The sequence below is a fragment of the Borostomias antarcticus genome (assembly GCF_949987555.1).
Source record: "Borostomias antarcticus genome assembly, chromosome: 1".
NCBI classification, from domain to species: domain Eukaryota; kingdom Metazoa; phylum Chordata; class Actinopteri; order Stomiiformes; family Stomiidae; genus Borostomias; species Borostomias antarcticus.
This window is the reverse complement of record NC_140234.1, coordinates 51,293,263-51,312,430: the sequence shown is the minus strand read 5'-3', so window position 1 is coordinate 51,312,430 and position 19,168 is coordinate 51,293,263. Positions and strand designations below refer to the sequence as shown.

Here is a 19,168-nt window from a genome sequence, read left to right as displayed (position 1 = left end):
CCGCGCTGACCTGACAAACTGACACACACTCAAGCCGCCAGCCAGCTAGCGCTCGCTCTACGGCGCTAGTCGGTAACGGCGGTCTGAGCTCCGAATCCAATTCCCTACTCCCGCTGTGAATTAAATTCATTCAGCTCCGACATAAACCGTTTATACCGGAGGGTTTTAAACAGGGAGATAAACAGCCATGGGTCAGGTTAGTTCTGCTGAATCTGCACAAAAGTAGGAAACGCAGGATCTTTCTTTCACATTGCAGAAGCATGTATGTGTGTTAAAGGAGACGTAAAGGGAAAATGCATGTTTAGCCCTGTTTTAAGGTTACTTATGATCATATACAATGGTTCAGATCAAAATGTTGACAAAACTAGCACTTTTGAGAAAGTCTGATAATTGCTCTACCACCGTTTAGGTCATACAATGGATGTGGGTGGGCGCCTTGAAAAATCATTCAAAAACATGTTAAACTCTTGATTTCAAAGACAATAAGCTCACCGAGGGGGTAATTGGTGTCCGTTGGTGTTCTGACATCAAATTCGCCGCAAAGTATGAATCCTGTAGGGTTTTATTGATCATTTTATGAAATCCATTGACTTGTATTGACGCGACCGTTGTAGATGTGTAGATCAATCCGCAGAGGGGATTCAGGAAGCGGAACTACTTACGGTAGCTATTGTTATTGTTTATGTTGCTAGGCTACCTAGTTTGAGGACGTTTCCACACATGTGCTGCGATTAAATAGTTCTATGCTAAATATTTTAAAAAGCCTTTCCAGATGAACTAGAATCTTACTTTATGGCGAATTATATGTCAGAATGCCAACTAACACCTCGGTGAGCTTCTTGTCTTTGAAATTGAGAGTTTAACATGTTTTTGAATGATTTTTCAAGGTGCCCACCCACATCTATTGTATGACCTAAACGGTGGTAGAGCAATTATGAGACTTTCTCAAAAGTGCTAGTTTTGTCAACTTTTTGATCTGAACCATTGTATATGATCATAAGTAACCTTAAAACAGGGCTAAACATGCATTTTCCCTTTACTACTCTTTTAAGCCGGGGTGTGAGGGGTAGGCCAACAACACACACACACACACACACACACACACACACACACACACACACACACACACACACACACACACACACACACACACGTGTTACAGGAGTCAGGCATTGTCCTTTTCTTACTGGGCATCTCCCTGCCTGCCTCTGTCTGTCTGGTCTTTTGTCCTCCTTATCTCCTTATCTCAGTAGATCATAACCTGCCTCCACCACTGCTCTCACTGCTCCTTATCAAGATCTCCTCTCCATGTAAACTATGGGGATTTGAATCGCCCGTGGATGGTGTGTGTGTGTGCGTGTGTGTGTGCGTGTGTGCGTGTGTGTGTGCGTGTGTGTGTGTGTGTGTGCGTGAGTGTGTATGTGTATGTATGGCACCCATCAGTTTATTCAATTCACAGGGTTATCCCAGCTCTATATTTCCTCTGTGTGTCTGTGTGTGTGCACGTGCGTTAGTGTCTGCAGGTGTTGTTCTACTGTACGGTTCTCTGTACGTTTTCAGGGTTAGCTCTGTGGGGTTCAGCTCTGTGGGGAGTTACTCCTCCCATTGTTTGCCTACAGCAACAAGAGCTCATTATAGAGAAAAGACAGATGTAGTCCCTATCTGTGTGTGTGTGTGGGGGGGGTTCTCTTTAACACATGAAGGGCATGTGTAATTAGAAGTCTTTTGTTTGACATGTTCTACAGACATGCTTATTTTCTCTTTGTTTGGTTTTATCAAGCAGAATCCCAGACTCCAGCTTTTTTTTCTCTCAGCTCAACAACCTCGGCTGCTCATCAAGAGAACTGATTGGTGTTTCTTTTGTCTGTTTCAGAAATCGAGCGATAGCCGATTACCTTCGTTCCAACGGATATGAAGAGGCCTATTCAGTTTTCAAGAAGGAGACTGAATTAGACATGGTAAGACGCGTGCACACTGACAAGACGCACACACAGGCCAATTTAGCTAAACAATAAGCCTTAATTCACACTTTATTCCAGCTTTCAATTGAAGCTCACTTCACTTGTGTGACTGAAAACATATGTGCCCAATTAAGGTGATCTGGAGCCTTTATTAGGCTGTCTGACATGTACAATGCATGCACACTCTCTCTCTCTCTCTCTCTCTCTCTCTCTCTCTCTCACACTCACACTCACACTCACACACACACACCGGAGTGAAGGTGAGTGAGACCAAAATTACAGCCTGGATCAAGAGTCCTTTGAAAGAAGACGCATATTAACACCACCAGAAACACAGGCTGACAGGTTAACACGTGAAGGTCCCCTCCTCTCATCTCCTGTACGTCTGTACTCCTCTCACCTGGCCCTCCCTCCCCTCTCTTCTTTCATACCCTTCTCTCTTCTGTCACTTTTTCCTCTCCTTTCTCCCCTCCACTCCACTCTCTCTCCCATACTCCCTGCTCCCTTGTTTGTAAAGCGCACATCCAGGACAGGGTTTTTAATCAGTCAGTCCTGGCCCCCTCAGTACGGTGGAAACGCCATGAATAATAGATTCAAGATAAGAGTCCATCAGAGGGAGACGCGCCGTGACAGCGCTGACTACCAGGCAGGAACGCCATGGCAGGACCACGCTAAAACCCTGCCTCGCCACTAACAACCTTACGTTTTGGCCATCTAGGCCCTTCGTCTCTGGTTAAATTGGTTAGGGTGTTTATGCTAATTAATATCTCCTTATTTAGCCTATAAAGGCTGCGTCTCCTGAATGTAACGTTTCAGATTTTCCACTGGCCTTTTTTATGCTCGCGGTTAATAAAGATAATGCGTTGAGTGGTGAGGGCATTTTGTGCGTAGGGTTGTGGTGTTGTTGGAGTGTGAGGAGAGAGGTCATATCTACCATTGCTGTCGCCTGGCATGGGCACACACACATGCACCCCTGCTGATCAACTGGCACCGGTGTGTGTGTGCGCGTGTGTGTGCGCGCACGTAGAGCACTGTCTTGCCCGACTGGGTGTGTTTAGCTAAGCCATCGACAGCGGGTCCAGGCAGATGGCGGATCAGACCACCGCAGACTTCTCCAAAACAGCATCCGCCTTCCCTCTCGCCTGACATATCCCTCCATCCCTCCATCTCTCCCCACGGACACCATGATGCCACGACCCGTTTTTCACCCCTCCCTCCCCTCAGCTTAGCGCTCTCCGCGTCGGGGAGAGGCGACAACTGTTCTCTTGGACACCTCTGATTTTCCGAGACAGCGATTTCTGCCAAGGAGAAGCAGCTCAGCCCCCCCGCACGCGCGCGCACACACACACACACGCGCGCTCCTTTGTTTCGATAAGGGAATGGGGGAAAAAATGGTGTGAAATCAGAATGCTAAGCAAATTTTCTACCCCCAGTGTGAAATTAAGACCCGCCTGTCAATCTGGATTTTTGATGCTTTGGTGGTTAAAGCCAGGGACTTATGGTGCGTTCGTTTATAACTGGGAGGTGGCAAATTGCGACTTGCTACTAGGAATGATTAAATAAAACGCTGCATGAACTCGCACTTCCTCGTCGCAAATTCGGATATGTTTCTCAGCCCCCAGTTGCTCGAATGCACTAGATATAACTAGGTAACTGTGATATAATGGTATATAGCTCGAATGCACACAGGTCGGAGGTAGGTATTTTGCCACTTGCGACTTGCCACCTCCGACCACAAACGAATGCACCATTAGCGTAGGGTCCTGGCAGTTTATCATTTTTGTCACCCAAATGTACAAAAATCCCCTCTGCAAACCCCTCCCCGTAGCAGACTGGCCCCAATGCATATTTCAGACTGCAGATGTGGTGTCTGAGTAGGTGCACATCTTCCATGAATGTATTCATTGACGTGTGTGTATACAAGTCTAAATAACGTCTGCTGACTTACACTTACAGTAATGTGTGTGTGTGTGTGTGTGTGTGTGTGTGTGTGTGTGTGTGTGTGTGTGTGTGTGTGTGTGTGTGTGTGTGTGTGTGTGTGTGTGTGTGTGTGTGTGTGTGTGTGTGTGTGTCAATCTCCACCTACACTACATGCTGTCTGTGGGCCTGCATGTTCAGGTAGTGCTTCTGTAGTCCCTGTTGCTGTGTGGGAGGAGGAGACTATTGTTCTCGTGAAGCTACTGTTTAGCATGGCTAGCATTAGAGGCAGGTGTGGGGCTCAGCTGCAGGTGCATAGTAACTACCTCACACAGGCCCTAGTCTACACCCATGGGGATGGGGCACCATATGCCTCATATCTCTGGTACACACATGTATGCACCTGACACATGGGCGCGTACACACACACACACACACACACACACACACCTGGGCGTGTACCAACCTGCAAGATTTATTTTATTTGCGTTTTCTTGTGTCACACATGTCTCATCTGCTCTGGATAGGTTCAGTTTAACACAGCCTCACAACCTAGTCGTAGTTAGCCTCACAACCTAGTCGTAGTTAGGCTGGTTAGCCCCCTGGCCCTGTTTAACACGGCTGCCTCAGCGCGCTAGCATGGGCTTCCTGGTGGAGGTGTGTCTCCGCCAGGCTCCCTGAAGTTAACGTCCCTGCCCTGACTCCAGCCAACTGCTTGTGGGCTGTATGATTTGTAAGCCTTCCTTGTGTGCAGGAGATTAGCCAGTGTGAGGGGGATTAGGCCTAGGAATATGGTGTGCGTATGTGTGTGTGTGTGTGTGTGTGTGTGTGTGTGTGTGTATCTGGTTGTGCGTGCGCAGGATTTGCAGTCAGCCTCCAGGCTGACCGGCCGCTCCGTGTGGCGCCACGGCCCCTGTTTTTCTGGGGGATGTAAATAAATCCTGTTCCTTATTACTGTATCTGGTAAAGACTGCTTGTTACTGTACCTGGTGAAGACTGCTTGTTACTGTACCTGGTGAAGACTGCTTGTTACTGTACCTGGTAAAGACTGCTTGTTACTGTACCTGGTGAAGACTGCTTGTTACTGTACCTGGTGAAGACTGCTTGTTACTGTACCTGGTAAAGACTGCTTGTTACTGTACCTGGTGAAGACTGCTTGTTACTGTACCTGGTGAAGACTGCTTGTTACTGTACCTGGTGAAGACTGCTTGTTACTGTACCTGGTAAAGACTGCTTGTTACTGTACCTGGTGAAGACTGCTTGTTACTGTATCTGGTAAAGACTGCTTGTTACTGTACCTGGTGAAGACTGCTTGTTACTGTACCTGGTGAAGACTGCTTGTTACTGTACCTGGTGAAGACATGCTGCCACCAGTCTGCCCTCACTGATTAAACTAAGCTCTCTGCTCTGATTGGTTCTGTGTGATTTACTTTCCTTTTTTTTACTGCCTTTCTCGTCTCTTCATTGACTTCCTCATTTTGCCCCCCAGAATGAAGAATTGGATAAGAAGTATGCCGGCCTTTTGGAAAAGAAATGGACCTCAGTCATCAGATTACAAAAGAAGGTTTGTGTTTTTTTAAGGATGCTTATGGACGCTGCCGTCCTGCAGTCTTTGAATGGCCGGCGCCTTTGGCAGCGTGTCATCAGACGCTCGCCAACCCTGGAGCTGCTTCACTTGAACGATTGCAGTTTGACCTGTGAATTTAGAATAGTTAATTCCATAAGATTTGTATGTGCCCCAAGGGCATTACATAAACTGATAATAATAACTTGGCCATTACCAATATAATAAGAATATGGTTTTAATTGTCATATGTACATGATAGGGGCACCGTGTACAATGAAATGGTTAGCTGAGGCTGGAACCTACCAGGCCATGACTCTGTATGTGTGGCTCTCTGTGTCCGTGTGTCCTGTTGTCCCTGTGAATCCCCCCTCTGCTCTGGGAAGGTGATGGAACTGGAGTCCAAGCTGAACGAGGCGAAGGAGGAGATCACCCTGGGCGGCCCGGTCACCCAGAAGCGTGACCCCAAAGAGTGGATCCCGCGCCCGCCCGAGAAGTACGCGCTGAGCGGCCACCGCAGCCCCGTCACCCGGGTGATCTTCCACCCCGTCTTCAGCGTCATGGTCTCCGCCTCCGAGGACGCCACAATAAAGGTCAGCCGAGTGCACGGCCTCTGGAGAACCCAACAGGCCCGAGGGGGAGGTCCTTATGGGGTGGCTGAGACAGAGTTGAAATGACATCACAACGACCGTTATTCGGTGTTGTTGGCGGTGAACTTCTTGTTGGCCGAAGGAGTGCGCAAGCTTGGGACGGCAGTAAAAAGACCCGTTTCCCAGGGCGACGAGCTTGAAGGCCTTGTTATTCAGTCAGCCTGTGTACCAGCCTGGCATCAGCACCACCTCACACTGCTGTCCCCCTGGCTTTAGCTCTCTCTCTCTTTCTCTCTCTCTCTCTCTCTCTCTTTCTTTCTCTCTCTCCCTCTGGCTTTAGCTCGCTCTCTCTCTGCTTTTCAGTCTCTTCTCTCTCTCTCTCTCTCTCTCTCTCTCTCTTTCTTTCTCTCTCTCCCTCTGGCTTTAGCTCTCTCTTTCTCTTTCTCTCTCTCTCTCTCTCTCTCTCTCTTGCTCTCTCTCGCTCCCTCCTCCAGCTCTTGTCTCTCTGACTAGCTCTTTTCTCCTCTCTCTCTCTCTGTAGCTTAATCTTTACTTTTCAGGACACGCCCTGCTCTATAGCAACTCCTCTCTGTCCCTCATCGACCGCCATCCATGCTGCTGTTTCTATGTATAAACCCCAAACACAGTGGGTGATGATTCACTGTGCTGTATTTACAGCCTGGTCTGGGGCTCTGTGGTGCCGTCAACACGCCCCAGTTCCCCCCCGCCTGTGTGGAGTATAAATATGTGTGCTGTGTGATTTATTCATGCGGAATCACAGACGCATGTAACTCCTCCATTTGGCTGCTCTCCCACCTGGGGCTGCCCACCACCTCCCCCTCGTTCCTCAGAGCTAGACCCCCCCCCGTTAAGTGCCGCCGGTGGAGAAGGAACAGCCCCGCCACGTCCAGATCGCTCACCTCCCTTCCCTGGCCCGGCGCGGCCTCCCCCTGCTGCCCTACTTCTCTCCCCAAACCCCCACTGCTAAATCTTAAACTGAGGAGAGCCCATCTCCAGCACTCTGCCTCCTCTCGTTCTCTCTCTCTCTCTCTCTCTCTCTCTCTCTCTCTCTCTCTCGACATTCCAGTCAGGCTGCGTTTTGCCTGCAGTCACAAAGTATTCTCTCCTTCCCCCTTGCCCTACTCATTAGTATGCGTGGGGTAATCGTCATGGGGCTCTGGTGCGCCGCAGCCAAACCCTGTTTGCTCTTCATTTTCGATCTCTCTCCCTCTCCCCCCCCCCTCTCTCTTTCTCTCTCTCTCTCCCTCTCTCCCCTCGTCCGTCCTCAGCTTTCTCTTCTGCAAACATGGCAGATCTGTGAGCAGCCAGTGCTTTTGTACTCGATTACCTTGAGTCGAGGGCGAGGCCCTCCACCTTGACAGTATGCAAATGAGCATGGTGACCCTCCTCCCATCTCTATCTTTCTCTCTCTCTCTCTCCCTCCATCTGCATGGTGATGACCCCCCCCCCATCTCTATCTCTCTTTCTCTCTCTCTCTCTCCCTCCATCTGCATGGTGATGGACCCCCCCCCCCATCTCTATCCCTCTCTCTCATTCTCTCTCTCTCTCCATCTGCATGGTGAGCAGACACCCTTCCAGACCAGGTCTGAAACTAGGCCAAGCAGCTTGAGGTCCAGCATTGAGTTACACATTCACTCACATTCACTGCAAGAAAGGACCCTTTGATACCTTGCTCTCAAAATAATTCAGTGGCTTGTTATTTATGCCAGAGCAGATGTATTCTCTCAAGTGTTAATTATTCCTCTGAGATTCAAATGACTTGGGCTCTGTTGACTGGCTTACTCTTATTGTTTTAACAAGGTTTAAAGTAATGCTCCCGTGGCAGACGTGGCGTTTTGATGGTTGAGTTGACAGTTGTATTAATAGGGACTACGCAAATCAAGCGGTTGCACCACATTATGAACACACACAGGTCAGCTTCAGGTTAACCTCCTTACCTAATGACCATCTGCACTGCATGTGCAGCTTACTGAGACAATACCAGGATTTCCTCTTCAAGGACCGTAAAAGTAGAGACAATCAGTGGAGAGCCCACCCTAGAGACAAGCAGTGGAGAGACCACCCTAGAGACAAGCAGTGGAGAGCCCAGCCTAGAGACAAGCAGTGGAGAGACCACCCTAGAGACAAGCAGTGGAGAGCCCAGCCTAGAGACAAGCAGTGGAGAGCCCAGCCTAGAGACAAGCAGTGGAGAGCCCAGCCTAGTGACAAGCAGTGGAGAGCCCAGCCTAGAGACAAGCAGTGGAGAGCCCACCCTAGAGACAAGCAGTGGAGAGCCCACCCTAGAGACAAGCAGTGGAGAGCCCAGCCTAGAGACAAGTAGTAGAGAGCCCAGCCTAGTGACAAGTAGTAGAGAGCCCACCCTAGAGACAAGCAGTGGAGAGACCACCCTAGAGACAAGCAGTGGAGAGCCCAGCCTAGAGACAAGTAGTAGAGAGCCCACCTTCACATACACTTCTCCAGCCATCCATCAGCATTGGTGAAATGACCAGGCCATTGCACACAGTTGGCAGGGACGGGTTTGGTGGCAGACTCCCACCACCAGGCCGTAGTGAGATGGGTTTGGTGGCAGACTTCACCAGGCTGTAGAAAAGGGGGGTTCACTTGGCTGTAGGGAAACCCAAATGAGGCAGAAGGCATGTGTGCGTGCGTGTGTGTGCGTGCGCCCCCCTCAGCCCCTCCAGCAATGGCGGAAAAGCTTATCCCTCCTTGTCCATCTGTCTGCCTGGAAACCAGAGAAATATAACCAACACACTCCATAACTAACAGCAATACTGTTTACCCTATTCAAGCACTAATCCCACTGTCAGTATCACACCATCTCTCTCTCTCTCTCTCTCTCTCTCCCCTCCCTTCCTTCATTCCTTCTTATTCTAGGAACAATTATTCAATTAGGTATTGGAGTTTTTAACACTCACTAGGTCTGTGTATTGGATATTTGCTCATCGAACCAGGTTCATATTTGAGGCAGCTGAAATGCTCTTGAAATGAACCTCAGTGTAGATGGCACTATGAAGACTGTCTGGCACCTCACCAAGGGTGTTCAAGCCCCCCATGAACATGGCACCTCACCAAGGGTGTTCAAGCCCCCCATGAACATGATTAGTCTCTATGATGTCCTACAGCAGATTGGATGAATACTTGGGAATGGATACTTAGGGAGGCGACAGAATGACATGGAGTGCAGATGAGTGCGCGCATGTGTGTGTGTGTGTGTGTGTGTGTCACTCTTGACGTGTGTGCTGTGTCCCTCCCCAGGTGTGGGACTACGAGACGGGGGACTTTGAGCGCACGCTGAAAGGCCACACAGACTCTGTGCAGGACATCTCCTTTGACCAGACCGGCAAGCTGCTGGCCTCCTGCTCCGCCGACATGACCATCAAGCTCTGGGACTTCCAGGGCTTCGAGTGCATCAGGACCATGCATGGTGAGGGGATGGGGAGGAGAGGAGAGCCGGGGGGGGGGGGGGGGGGGAGCGGGAGAGCCTGTGGTGGTTTAGGGAGCCGGGGGGTGAGGGGCCAGGTAAGTGTTTGTGGTACAGGGACACAGGTGCCACGGATGCTGCGCGTCACCAGGTCTGTCCTCTCCCAGACCCAGCCAGGCTGAACAGTCTGCTCCAGTTCACACAGGAGCCAATGAGGAGCCGCTCCGCCAGTTCTCTCTGTCCGACGTGCTTCTGACGCCAGACATTCTCTTTCTTCTTAACATCCTCCCAATCGTTCCTCCTACGGGGGTTTGGGACTTAATCTCTCTGGAATTCTTGTCATTTGCAGCATTGAATATTAAGAGTTTGAGGGCAAATTTTCTTCCCCCTCCCCACCACACCCCAATGTCATCAACACTGAACTAGTCCTTGAGCAATGGGCATTTCCCCCCTCTTTGAAATCCTAATTGCTCAGTAAATTGCAATGGCGTATCTTCCCTACGAGTGCCCGCAGGCTCTGATACAGCGGCCACCATCCGGGCCCATATCCAGTCCCTCGGGAGCTGTCTGGAGCCCCAAAACATGTCAAGACTTAATGTTTGACACCACGTGACCCTTTAAAACCTCTCCAAGAAAGAATCCCCCCCCCACAGACGTGTATGTAAATATAGCGTGTACAAAATCTTTTTGGGGTGTTAATTTAGACTGTCAGTGGAAGCTGGCGCACAGACAGTTCCACGGAAGGCACCGGAACCAACCTTTCTTTTTCTAGTCTCTTTTTTCCTCCCTCTGCCAGTTTCGCCACCATGCCAGCTTTACTTTCTTCCCACAGTCTCCATCTCTCCCTGTTTCTTCTCTCATCCAACCGTCGTCTTCTCATCCAAACATCTTCTCTGTCCTCTCCGGGTCTTTTCTCTCTCACTGTTGTACACCCCCCCATCCCCCCCCTCGCCAGGCTGCCTGGTTTACTAGTGGAGATTAGTGCAGATTTGGACACCAGTTTAATTATCCTCTTCACCATCAGATAAGTGTCCCTGTGAAGCTGCCACCCATTGTCACTGCCGGTAGCGTTTTGTGGGGGAAGGGGGGGGCTTGTGAACCCCCCTACCCCCCACCACCTCCCATATTTAAACTGGCCTTTTAGAGCCTACTTACCGTTTCCTCCTGGGTTTAGGAGCTTATATATGGCCATCCTTGTAGGTAATTACTTGCCTCTTATTTCCCCAGAACAAAGCACCACTTGGCAAATTGGCCGCCTCACCTCCCTAATTGGCTAATTTGGCCGAAACCCCTCATTTCCATCTTATTTGTTCCTGAGGACTTGTTAACAATGGGGTTGTCAAGTCACTGTGGGTGGGAGTCATACATGCAAGGTTATGGTTAAGGGCGTCTAGACTTGATTCTTAATGGCTATACACCAAAACGTGTTTCACTCTGACCTTGTAAAATATATTTTGCCAATTTTGGGGGGTTATTTACTCATCATTGGTCTCTGACCCCTGTGAGAAATAATCAGCCAAATTGTCATGATGTTTCTCTTCTGTTTACCAGGACACGACCATAATGTTTCATCTGTAGCCATCATGCCCAACGGAGACCACATAGTATCTGCTTCCAGGGACAGAACCATTAAAATGTGGGAGGTGGCAACTGGGTAGGTACTCTCGGCATCAGAGCTTGAGGATTTTGGTTTTAATGTCTGGCTAGTTTTGGGGAAGTTAAATTGTGGTATATTCTTGGAATGGAGTCAGTTCAGTTACAGTGCCTGTACTGCAGTTCAATGCTTTGAACGATGTTCAGCTATATTGTGAAGGCTCTGGAAAAGACACTACAAAGAGTTGTGTTCTGTCCTCTTTCCCCACCAGATACTGTGTGAAGACCTTCACAGGCCACAGGGAGTGGGTGCGCATGGTGCGGCCCAACCAGGACGGCACCTTAATTGCCAGTTGTTCCAACGACCAGACGGTGCGCGTGTGGGTGGTGGCCTCCAAAGAGTGCAAGGCGGAGCTGAGGGAGCACGAGCACGTGGTGGAGTGCATCTCCTGGGCCCCCGAGAGCGCCTGTCCCACCATCCTGGAGGCCACAGGATCAGAGGTGAGAGGCCACCCTTTACACACACACACACACACGCTTGTCTGCCCCCCCCCTCGGTGAAATACATAAGTAAACAACACACAGCAGCCGGGTCTTACTGCCATGGGCGCACGCCGATGAATTGTGCCTCTGTGTACACGTGCATCCTTAAGAGAGCAGTCTTGTGATGAAGCGTCCAATTTCAGACTGATCTGATAAAAACAACATTTGCACGAGCCCTGTCGGGAGCCCTCACCCTTAGCACAATGAAACACAATGTTCTACTCAGAAGTGGCTTGGAATTGTTTGGGGGGGGGGGGGGGGGGGGGGGGGGGTCGATGTGGCTGTGTAATTGTTGAACTTGAATTCTCAAGCCAGAAAGTTGGATACAGACAGTGGTAGGATCACATGGGCAGACTGAAATACACGCATAAAAATAAACGCGTGCACGCACATACTGGTTTCAGAGGAAGTGCTCTTACACTTTGAAGGTGACAACTTGCTGTGTATCTAACCATGCTGGTTCAGGTACAATGATTGCGGCTTCTCTTGACATCAATTAGACTGTCACAGTTTATGAACTGACGCAGCCAAACATGAGACTTGACATTTAAGACGGGGCTGTTCCAAGTGCTTTGGATGTGCCTGCACAGGGGAACTCACTGTTTGAGCATGGCCTCCCCAGTCGCATGTCAGATCTATTAGACATAATCACTTTTTCCTCTGTGCGCTAAAGACACACCCACACACTGGGCAGGGTGCTGTGTTTGGTTTGTGCCATAAATGTGTTTAGCAAGCGCTGAAGACAAAGTCCTTTGGAACAGTCTCTGTAAGGGTGCGTTCACACGGCAGATATTGTCAACGTTTGCGCGTGGCTTTTCATTGTTGTCTGTGGAGCAGCGCGTTCGGAGTCTTTCGGCGCGCTGCTCTGCCGAAGCGAGCCGTCTCATGTTTTAGCAGCGGCGAAAAGTTGAAAATATTAGAACTTTTCTGCGGAGAGCGCGCCCTATGATTGTTGTCTTCTGTCTCTTGGCAATGAATAGCTCCGGTCAGGGACGGTGCGCTTCGCGTTTTTAGCAGCTTGCATGTGAACGCAGCCTTATGCCTTCCTGACGGAGATGTGCTTGAGCGCATCCAAAGTGAACACAGTGTTCAGTAGAGTCAGCAGTGACATCCCCTTCATTTTACGGCATGTGCAGCTATGATACATACTGTAGCACATGTGGTGTGACAGACAGCCGGTTCAGTCGTTTGTGAACATGGTCACCAGAATAGCTCCCACTTCAAAGCCACCTGTGTAACTGAACACCAGGAGTCTCCTGTCCTGGAGATGTATCCTCCAAACACTCAGGTTGTAGTAGTCTGGCTCCAGCCCCTGAGGACTCCCTCTTTGGCAACGCCCGTCTCAGAAAATGGCTGCATTATTAAGACGGAATAATGAAGTGCAACAAAATTGCAATTCAGTCTAGAGTGTCAGGCCATGTTTGTAGTCGAATTCTCCCTGAACATGCTGTTTGTAGTCCAATCCTCTTATGCTAATTTTGTATGTATCAAATTAGGGCTTCTAAAAGGACTGAATTCAGAGGCATGGCTTGTTTGGCTTAATTTGTGTTGGCTTTCCATTACATCCAATATATGCTTGACTATTAACTGGAGAGTGTGTGTCATGGTCATATACTTACATACCGGGACCACTGATTGTCCCAGTAGAGAAGACTGCTGTGGTTCTTTATTTCCTGGTTGGAAGTCTTCATACTGTATTCTGTCTTTGCCCTACCAGACTAAGAAGAGTGGCAAGCCTGGCCCCTTCCTGCTATCTGGCTCGAGAGACAAGACCATCAAGATGTGGGACGTCAGCATTGGCATGTGCCTTATGACACTGGTGAGTGGGCCAACTATCGCTTTTTGTCAGTGAGGCCTAGTTGTGTGTGTTCAAATCCATTTCACACAAACTGTGTGTGTCCTCCTAACTCAGCTCTCTGTCCCCAGGTTGGCCATGACAACTGGGTGCGTGGGATACTTGTCCATCCCGGTGGCAAGTTTATTGTGAGCTGTGCTGATGACAAAACCTTAAGGATCTGGGACTACAAGAACAAGCGCTGCATGAAGACCCTGAGTGCCCATGAACACTTTGTTACCTCTCTGGGTGAGTGTAGTTTGTTACCTCTCTAGGTGAGTGTAGTTTGTTACCTCTCTAGGTGAGTGTAGTTTGTTACCTCTCTAGGTGAGTGTAGTTTGTTACCTCTCTAGGTGAGTGTAGTTTGTTACCTCTCTAGGTGAGTGTAGTTTGTTACCTCTCTAGGTGAGTGTAGTTTGTTACCTCTCTGGGTGAGTGTAGTTTACCTCTCCAGGTGAGTTTAGTTTGTTACCTCTCTGGGTGAGTGTAGTTTGTTACCTCTCTAGGTGAGTGTAGTTTGTTACCTCTCTAGGTGAGTGTAGTTTGTTACCTCTCTAGGTGAGTGTAGTTTGTTACCTCTCTGGGTGAGTGTAGTTTACCTCTCCAGGTGAGTTTAGTTTGTTACCTCTCTGGGTGAGTGTAGTTTGTTACCTCTCTAGGTGAGTGTAGTTTGTTACCTCTCTGGGTGAGTGTAGTTTACCTCTCTAGGTGAGTTTAGTTTGTTACCTCTCTGGGTGAGTGTAGTTTACCTCTCTAGGTGAGTTTAGTTTGTTACCTCTCTGGGTGAGTGTAGTTTGTTACCTCTCTAGGTGAGTTTAGTTTGTTACCTCTCTGGGTGAGTGTAGTTTGTTACCTCTCTGGGTGAGTGTAGTTTGTTACCTCTCTGGGTGAGTGTAGTTTGTTACCTCTCTGGGTGAGTGTAGTTTGTTACCTCTCTGGGTGAGTGTAGTTTACCTCTCTGGGTGAGTGTAGTTTGTTACCTCTCTAGGTGAGTGTAGTTTGTCTGCAGTCTCAGTCACCAGCTATGGCTGTAAGATGTTTTTGTAGTGGTTTACTGAGGTAAGTTAGGAAGCACTGTAGTCCACCCCTCTAGTGTGAAATGCCAAAGGATCCTATGGGAGAGCAGAGGTTATACAAGACTGTTTTGGTTGGAAGTGTGTGTGTGTTGGGGGGTCGATAAAGTGGGTTTAGCTCAGCTTCCTAGGAGTGGCTGGCAGCTGGGGCCAAAGAGGCAGGCAAATGGTCCAGGATTTTCTCACTTTTTTCCACAAACCTAAGGCTTTTGAGGGGATCAAGGCTAGGGAACTCACCAGAGGTGCCTCCTCATCGCCAGCCAGCTTCCGCTGGCACAGCATTTGAAGCCTGCTCCCTCTGAAATCCTGCCTTGTGTACTCACAGAAAACTCTGCTGTAAGCTATTGATTGGTGAGTGGATGCTGGAGCTTTGGGGAAGACAAAAGCACCCTTTGTCATGAGGTTGTCTAGGAAACGAACAAAAAAAATCCCTCAACATGCAGCGCTCAAAATAAACCTTTTTACTTGGTAGCACTGGTGCTCCCAACTTCAAAAATGTAGGAGCACCTACAAAACTAGGAGCTTCTTACAAAATGTAAGAAGCACCAACAATAGGTCTATTTGTAATAGATTTGTTGTATTATAGCTAGGCATGGGACAGTATGAGATTTAGACAGTATAATAAACAAAATTATATACATATTAGGGAGATTAATCTGGAAACTTTCATGCAAAATAACGCAAAATACGCAAAATAATCATATTACCAAAATTGACCCAACTTCATCCCGTAATTGGATGGATAGATACTTTAATGATCCTCCTAGGGGGGAATTTAGCATTTCAACAGTGGAATTACAACAAGGTTGGAAAGGAAAACACTAGACACAGAGTAGTCTAAAAAGAGGTAGAGCAGGGGCTATATACATCCATATGTACAGCAGGGGCTATATACATCCATATGTACAGCAGGGGCTATATACATCCATATGTACAGTATTGAATACAGGGTTTTTCCTGCATAGAAGATTCTTTGACGCCCCCAAAAGAGATTTTAGCCGGAGCCAAAGGAAAATCACCAGTGCCAAAACGCAAGAAAAAGAAAAATGGCAATTCAAAGCCTTTCCAAATGTGTTTGATAGCTTGTTTCAAGTGCAGCCCATCCCTCTTTCTTGCATTGTCCACGGTTTGGATCACTAGTAGCCAAGATAATTAATAGACAGGTTATCAGTATCTTAAACATTTTGTCTACATATCCATTTTATGTCATGTCGGAAGATTTCCTGCGATTGTGAAAAGTGAGTTCAGTCAGAACGACAGCAAATAATATACAGTAGGCCTATATGCTGTTAGGCTACTTGGCATCAAACTGAGGTTTCCCCTCAAAATTGTGTGCACAATGCACATCACCCCCCAAAGACCCATTCTGAGCCAGGAAAAACCCTGGAGTAGAAAAAAGTCATGAAGTAATTTAAGTCATGGGAGGAACACTTTTAATTTCACCGCTACTGCGAATGTCCAACACCGCATGTGAATGTATTACTAGCGAATACAAAGAAAGGGACGTCCGAATGGAAAGAAGGTCACACCAGAACAATTCTGTGCACTCTAGTCTCAACGCCAGACCCATGGAAGTTATTTTCCTGATGCACTACGTAAGCTACCCGAACTACGTTACTGCATGATGCAGATCTCTATGGTTCTGGAACACTTCATTAAAAAAACTGGTGTTGCAATCCTGGCAATTCATTGGTAGCGCTGGAATCCCGACGACACCCATCAGTAACGACTTTCGCGATCAGGCGTTCCCACCCATAGATATTCCCCGCCCATCTAACCTGGGTTAGTGTCTCATTTGCTGCTACGACCTGTCACTTTTGACCCGTCGTTACACCCTCAGAATACCAGCTTGGGGCGAAGGGGCACAGACTCTTATGTAGTATGCGGAGCGATGCGATTTAACGTAATATTTGAGGCTGGAGAGATATTTGAGGCTGGAGAGAGACTATGTGCACTATGTGCACAAATGCTTCCAATTAAATTGAGGTTGCTCAGATTCAATTTCAGGAGTATATGCCACCAAAACAGTCACAATTTGGAGCCCTGAGATGTGGTGATGCATGTACCAAGAGAGAACTGCTTTGACCCAGTTTTGTTCAAATTCCCCTCACCGACCTATTGATTGCTTTGAGTGTCCAGGTAAATGGAATTATGATGATTAACAGTGTTGAATGTGATGTGGAACTTCATTAATGATTTTGTCCTTTCCAGTGAAAGTGCAGCCGGTTTCCTCTGTGCCTTTCTTCTGATATCGTTTCTTTCTTCCTCAGATTTCCACAAGGCTGCTCCATATGTTGTCACCGGGAGCGTAGATCAAACAGTAAAAGTGTGGGAGTGCCGCTGATTGGACCCTAGAAGATCGGAACACCATCCCAATTACCCCAGGACACCCCCCCCCCTCCCCCCAACTCCCCCCCTCTCCTTCAACCCTGCCCTCTGCTCATTCCACCCCAAGCCCACCCCACCATCTCTGTCTCCTCTGACTGCATTCATACACCATGGTTCTTACCCATTGCGCTCTGGTCCAATAACTATTGTCCTTTTATGTAAATTATTCTGGATGTAGATCGAGCTATTAAATGTTACACAAAAAAGTATTCTTGCATGGTGAATCCAAAATTGTATACTGTAAATTTACATAACGTTGTCTAGAAGTACCATAGGTTAAACACGGGGCTGCCGTCTGTCAGCACAGCCTTACCTCCTGAAGGCAGATGTTTTTGACTGGGTGTAAAACGTAGGGCACTAAAAACCGATAATTTAAAAATGACAGTGTCATTCGTTAAGTGTCAGATTTATTTTTGTCTGTCAATTTTTTTGGGATTTTTTGTTTCTGTTTTTCTCTTATTATTTCTCTCCTTTTACTGTTGTAGTCTGTCGGTGCCTATCTTGGTGACCTCTTGAGGGGAAACAACGACAAAAGGAAAAGTGTAATTCCCTTAAAGGAGATATGATTGTCTGTGGGGCTTTGTTATTGGAATAATCTAGCTTTGTAACATCACTTCTGAAGTGTGCATACCATTTCTCTTCATGTGGAACTAGATAATATATTAATGGCTGCATATACGAATGTTTCAAAATGTTGTCCTTGGACCTCTTGGGGGTGAGAAAAGCTTTGTACCGTTGTCATGACAATGTGTCCTAACTGAGTAGCTAACCACTCTTCGATAGGCTTAGATAGCATATCCTGTAAATATTCGCATTCAGGAATCAGTTGATGAAATTTCTCCGCTGGCTTTCTGAATAGCCTGGCTGAACTGCACCGTTGGTGCCCACTTTAAGCCTCGGTTATACTCCCAAGCTGCTGCGGACGCGTAGTGGTTGTGTTTTTACTACTTCTGTTGTCCGCTTGGAGGACGCGGCAGTTGCTGCTGTCATAGTGTAGAGGGCGCGTGGACAAGCACACACCGTCACACAAAACATGGGATGCACGCGGATGTCTGCGCGGAGCCTACGCATACGTCTGCTGATGAAATTTACGTCACACACACCCTCGCGTACGTGGAAAGTATAACCAGGCCTTCAGCCAGTATTTCGGCTATTATTCAGTGTGGCTTGTGGCGTGAGGTTCTGCAACCTGGAACGCTGCCCCCCATCTGTTTTGCCCGGTACCGAGCTCTACTGCAGCCGTTGGAGAGCGCTCTGCCTTTCACTAGCACTAGTACAGACATGGAGGATTACACCTTTCTATCTCTAGCACTTGATAATGACCTTAGGTGTTCCCCTCGCTGAGACTCATCTTTGTGATGTCTCACTGATTTCCATTTGACTTATCCCTCTCCCTTTTTTTGTCCTCATCCTTTGACGGATTAGTTTGAAATGAAATGAAATTTGAGGCTGGGTTTTACAGTATCAGGAATCATGTAAGCAATTTGACTCAGTTGTCTAGTGCAACCTCTATAGGCTGAGAGTGTTGGGGAGGGTGAGCCGTAGCCTTGGATGAAATGGGGCAATCCTGAGTGAGTCTGACTCCAGACGTCAAAGCATGACAAGGAATCAGTGGCCCCCAACGGTTTGTTTTGGGATGTGCAGAGATATCACCTGGGGGGTGAAACTGCATCCTTGGGGTAGGGGGGGGTACATGAAATGAGGTGATAAAGCAGTTTCTGGGGGGAAAAGTTGAAACGTCAACCAAGCTTTGGAACCGCCAAATCTGTATTTTTGACCAAACTGCTGAACTTTAGGGAGATCCAGGAAAAAATTATGAAATGCTAGCTGCAGACATGCTAACATGAACTCCTTGTGCTCTCTGTATAGAGGTCTGGTGTAGGTGGTTATTATAAAGGGATCTACACACCCCAGGCTAGCAGCTCCTTCACCTTGGTTTTGGTCTCGGGATAGAGAACACAGGAGAATGCTTAGCGCTTAAGCAGTGAGGATCTCCCCAGGCAAAGTCCACAGGCCGTCTCTGAAACGTCTCCTGAGTGACACCTCTTTATCCTGTTCTGTTCATATTCTGATCTTGGCTGACAACGATATGAAAGACAATAGGAAATAATCATTCTTAACCAATCCTCTACATTGGAGATCAACCATTCCATTCCCCTAAAAAAAAAAAAAGAAAAAAAAAAAGAAAGTCTTTCTTACTCTCAGTGCAGCAGGCGAGAAAAATCCAATTAACTTGCACATCCCTGCTTTCATTAGATCTTTG

At 47.9% G+C, this 19,168-nt stretch overlaps 1 protein-coding gene across 1 annotated transcript in view; it reads left to right on the top strand.

Annotated features, from left to right (window-relative positions):
- Positions 1-19,137, top strand: part of pafah1b1a (platelet-activating factor acetylhydrolase 1b, regulatory subunit 1a) — a 38,031-nt gene extending 18,894 nt beyond the window's left edge. Inside the window, exons 3-11 of the mRNA XM_084442924.1 lie at positions 1,874-1,958; positions 5,368-5,442; positions 5,829-6,035; positions 9,309-9,477; positions 11,026-11,128; positions 11,340-11,568; positions 13,328-13,429; positions 13,537-13,693; positions 16,788-19,137. Of these exons, the coding sequence (XP_084299050.1) occupies positions 1,874-1,958; positions 5,368-5,442; positions 5,829-6,035; positions 9,309-9,477; positions 11,026-11,128; positions 11,340-11,568; positions 13,328-13,429; positions 13,537-13,693; positions 16,788-16,861 (1,201 nt within the window). The 3' untranslated portion in view covers positions 16,862-19,137. The remainder of the gene's footprint in view (positions 1-1,873; positions 1,959-5,367; positions 5,443-5,828; positions 6,036-9,308; positions 9,478-11,025; positions 11,129-11,339; positions 11,569-13,327; positions 13,430-13,536; positions 13,694-16,787) is intronic.
- Positions 19,138-19,168: the final 31 nt, after the last annotated feature.